The 4,734-nt window shown below is 57.4% G+C and overlaps 1 protein-coding gene across 2 annotated transcripts; it reads right to left on the bottom strand.

Moving 5' to 3' along the window:
- Positions 1–472: 472 nt before the first annotated feature.
- On the bottom strand, positions 473–2,029 carry CLPS (colipase; the record flags this gene model as incomplete). Of its 2 annotated transcripts, XM_081093607.1 has the most annotated exons (3): positions 473–604; positions 1,002–1,124; positions 1,943–2,029. In XM_081093607.1, the coding sequence occupies 3 exons, from the start codon at positions 2,027–2,029 to the stop codon at positions 473–475; spliced, it is 342 nt and encodes a 113-aa protein (XP_080949733.1). The 2 variants fall into 2 exon arrangements, with proteins under 2 accessions (XP_080949733.1, XP_080949734.1); XM_081093608.1 differs by lacking the exon at positions 1,002–1,124.
- Between the last annotated feature and the right edge of the window lie 2,705 nt (positions 2,030–4,734).

A 4,734-nucleotide genomic window follows, 5' to 3' on the forward strand; every position in this document is an offset into this window, starting at 1 on the left:
GGTGTGAGCCCAGCACAGGGGACCGTTAAGCTTTGATGCAGGGCAAAGAATAGGGTCATTATAGCGCCCACCAGAGGGGTGTGTGTGCGTGTGTGTGTGTGTGTGTGTGTGTATGCAAGCGCACACATGCTTGCCTGTCTTTCTGTCTGAGAACGTGAGGGGCAAGGAGGGCTCCCAGGGAGGAGGGATTGCTCCCCAGAAGTGGGGAGATCCTCTGCCTTGTCTGCCTGTGCAGCCTCCTCCCTCCTTCCTCCGGCCTGTTTGCTGCGGGCTCCGAGGGGCAAAGGCTCTGTGAAAGGAAGACGCCAACTCAGCAGTGACATCCAGGCCTCGGGGGAGGTTTGCAGGACGGGCTTTAATGGCCAAGAACCCAATCAGGACATGGAGGTGCTGGTCCCGGGCGGCCAGCCGGGGAGAAGGGGCACGGGAGGGGCACCCTTCCGGCTGGGCCAGGGGCACGGCCCGTGGGGCTTCACTCCTTGGAGCGGCTCTTGTCTCGGCAGGTGCCAAAGTTGGTGTTGGTGATGGAGCCCACGATGGACTTGTCCGCCTCGCAGGTCAGGCCCCGCTCGCAGGGACACTTGTAGTAAACCCCGTAGAGCGTCTGCGGAGACAGGGCGCCAGGGGAGTCACACGCTGCGGGGGCTCCGCGGGCATCACTTGCCTTGGATCTGACGCCAGAACCAGGGGGCAGCCCGTCTTTCCCGCGGTGCTGCCCCCTGACTGCCCCCGGGCGCCCTGGCTCCCTCTCTGGCTCCTCCGCTCTTCCTAACCAGGTCTGCCTGGGGAGCCTCTCTCTACCCATCCACGAAATGGGTACCAGATCCCTGCCCCCGCGCACCCCCTGGTCAGCTGAGACCCTGAGCTGGGAAAGAGCTTGGAGGCCCGTTGACCTTCCTGTCTCCCCAACATTGGAGGTTCCGGCTACCCCTTCCCCATCCATCCCCAAGCCTGGAGGCCCCCTCTCTGGGTGCCCCCCGCCCCCCAGTCCTCGGACCCACCTTGGCAGAGCACTCGCTGTTCTCGCTGGCCTTGGGCGCACAGCGGGCCAGGCTCAGCCCGCTGGTCCGGTGGCAGCACTTGCTCTTGCACTGGGCGCTGTTCAGGCAGAGCTCGCCCTCGTCCTGCGCAGGGGGTGGAGGGGGGGTGGGGTGGGGGTTGGGGGGGTGGGGGAGCCGTCAGCGGACCCTTCCCCTGGTCCGGCTCCACCCGCTACCTCCGGCTGAGCCTCCCGCCACCCCCAGCCCCGTGGGGAAGGGCGGTGGGTGCAGTGAGGCAGCCTGGGCGGGGCTGTACCACCAGCTCCCTGGGTGCCCCTGGAGCCGTGCCCCTCGCCTCAGCGCTCCCACGGAGGGTGCCCGTGTGGCCCCCAAACGGTCTCCAAGTCTCTGGGTCCCACAGGCCTTTGAGGAAGGAGCCTGTGAAAATGAAGGACCTTCTCCCTGGAAAACTCCTCCCTCCCGGACGGACCTTTGCACATAATCTCAGCGGGACCCTGCCCCCAAGCCCGAGCTGGCACCCGTTAGGGATCTCTGCATGGGGGGGGGGGTGCCCTCGGGGAGAGGGGTGTGGCCGGGGGAGAGCGTGGCTGTCCAGGTTGATAGGAAGGGTCCCTCTCGGGTCGCTCGTGTGATGACTGAATGTCCGTGAGGCTCTGAGAACTGTCCGGTCCCTGGGAGTGGGCGCTGGGGTCGGAGCCAGTCACTGGGGGAGCTTAAACCCCTGGGCTCTGAGCCAGGCTTTCAGGACGGTGCTGAGGGCTCTAGTTTGCACACTCCCTTAGCCAGGCTGAACCACTGCTCTGAGCATGTGCCCAGCTGGTCAGCTTCTCTGGGGCCCCTGGGGAGGAGGCGAGGACAGGGCACAGGCAGTGGAAGAAGGCGCCTCACCTCCAGCTCTGGGCAGCCCCCGGTGGGACCCAGAGGTCAAGAGCCAGCCTTACCAGGTTGACAATGATTCCCCGGGGGTCAGGGACCGCGTAGGCCACCACCGCCAGGGTGACAAGCAGAAGGACAAGGATCTTCTCCATGGTGAATGGGCACAGCTGGTGTAGGGAGCAGCCAGCAGGTCAGGTGGCAGAAGACAGAGCCAGTTGGGGTGCTGGGGCTATAAAAGGCCCTGTCCACATGTGACCCACCTTCCCCGTCTCATGGGGCTGCCGTGAGCAGAGGCCAGCTGTGGCACCCGCTTGGGGGGAGCGGGCGGGGGAGGCCCTGATAAGGTAAGTGGGTGGCACCTGGCTGTGTGTGGGTGGTGGGTGGTGATATTGTGTCATGTGCAGAGTGTGGGTTCGGGGACACTTTTACCTGCACAAGTTACTCGCTGAGCAAGTTATCTATTCTGCGTCTCAATTTCCTTATCTGTCAACTGGAGGATAATTTCAAGAGTTGTAAGGGCTGCCCTGGCCGGTGTGGCTCAGTTGGTTGGGCATCGTCCTGCAGTTCAGTTCCTGGGAGGGCTCATGCCTGGGTTGTGGGGTCCATCTCCCGTAGGGGGTGTGCAGGAGGCAGCCGATGGATGACGTTTCTCTCTCCCTTCCTCTCTAAAAATCAATTAAAAATCTTAAAAAATATATCTGTAAGGGTTAATTGAATGAATATGTTATTTATATTATATAGTAACAGATAGATAGAGCTCAGGACAGGGCTTGGCGCATGTGAGCAGTGTGTGCTGGCTGCTGCGACTGTTGCTGTCATTCATTCACGTCTAGTGCCTGAGCTCCTCAGCGGGGCTCGGACGAAGGTGAGGGAAGAGAGGCCCCGGGTGTAAGCGCCTCCTTGAATTTTCACCTGAAGCCCCTCTTTTCCTTACCCTCGTCTGGCCCTGCTTTGGCCCCACCCAAAGCCAGGTACCTGGCATGTCAGACTCAGGTGAGGAGGCCTCCCCAGGCCTCTTTAGGTCCCTGTGTCTGCAGCCTTGTGGGGGGATGTGTGCTCTGGCTCTGGGCGCACCTCCTCCAGCCCCCACCAGGCTGTCTCCAAGAGTAGTTTCAGAGGCGCTTAGGAAGTCCTCAGGCGATTCGCTCCAGTTTCCTTTTCATTTCACTTAATACCTGCAATTCCAGCATTTAAGACTCACCCCTTCAGTTCAGGCTTCACGCACCCTGGCCCTAGCCAAGGTCACGTGGGCGTGGGCGGGGGTCTGAGCTCAGGGCCCAGGGTAGAGCCTGGGAAGGGTGCAGCTGCCTGAGTGTGCTCAGGTGTGGACAGCGCAGCTTTCCCTAGAGGCCTGGCCAGCAGCCAGGCCCCTTCCCCAGCCCAGGAAGTGGAAACCAGCTCCCCTGGGAGGCCCCAGGTGGGGTTGCTGCAAGCACAGCTTTGATCCACACAGACATGGCTTCCAAACTCAGCACTAACCAGCTACATGACCTTGGAGAAGGGATTTACATGTGTGAGCCCGTTTCCTCCCTGTCTAAAAAGGGCTCGGGCTCCTTCATTCGGTCAGGATGGACTAAGACCAGGGCTGTGGTGTGACACCATGAATGGACCTAAAGAGCATTCTGCTGAGTGAGATAAGTCAGAGAAACACAAATACCATATGATTTCACTCACATGTGGAATCTAATGAACAAAATAAATGAACAAGCAAAACAAACTAACTCATAGATACAGAGAACAAACTGATGGTAGCCAGAGGGGAAGGGGTTGGTGAAAAAGGTGAAGGGATTAAGAACTACAAATTGGCAGTTAAAAATAGTCACGGATGTAAAGTTCAGCATAGGGAATATAGTCAATAATATTGTAATAACTATGTGTGATGCCAGCTGGGCACTAGACTTATGAGGGGGGTCACTTCATAAGTTATGCAAATGTCTAACCACTATGTTGTACACCTGAAACTAATCTATACTAATAAAATGTAATATGCTAATTAGGCCGGACAGCTAAATGACTGTCTGGACGACCTTCTGGACGAAGCCGGGGCTTCCAGGGCCAAGGCAAGCCGCCGGGGCTGCGAGGGCCGAGCCCCTTGCACAGATTTCATGCACTGGGCCTCTAGTATATTTTTTATTGATTTCAGAGAGGAAGGGAGAGGGAGAGAGAGCTAGAAACATCAGTGACTGGGGATCAAGCTTGCAACCTGGACATTAAACCCAGGACCCTTCAGTCTGCAGGCAGATGCTCTATCCACTGAGCCAAACCGGCTAGGGCTTAAACTAATATAATATTGAATGTCAATTGTAATTGAAAAAATAAAATAAATTAAAATTAACATTTAAATAAAAGATAATGGTGCTCACTTTGGCAGCACATATATTAAAAAAAAGACAATGTGTGTAGAACCCCCATGGAAGTGCCTGGCGCATAGTCGGTGCTCAACCTGAGCACTGCCTTCCCTTCCCCTCCCCTTACACCAAGTGAGGGCGGAATATAAGGGAGCAACCGTGGGGGCCAGCCAGGAGGCCCTCAAAATGAGAGAAACCCACCCAATTCCGGAGACACGGAAATAATATTGATTAAAGGAACACTGTCCTTTCTTATTTTTATGGAACTCTGTGGTTAACAACACTTTCCCGAGGTCCTCCTGGCTCCTTCTGCTCTCTCCTCCCCGCTTCATCCCAACACTCCTGGGGGCTGAGCCACAGGGAAGCTAATTAAGGTTCCCTTCCCACAGTGAGGCAGGGAGGGAATGAGGAGCTGTTTCCGTCTGTGAATGAAGCTGTGAAAACGCATCAGCCCTGTCTCCATCTGCTCGCGGCCAGCTTCCCAAAGAAGAGAGGATGGCGTTTTCCCA

The sequence above is a fragment of the Myotis nattereri genome (genome assembly GCF_964212035.1).
Source record: "Myotis nattereri genome assembly, chromosome: 6".
Taxonomy (NCBI): Eukaryota; Metazoa; Chordata; class Mammalia; order Chiroptera; family Vespertilionidae; genus Myotis; species Myotis nattereri.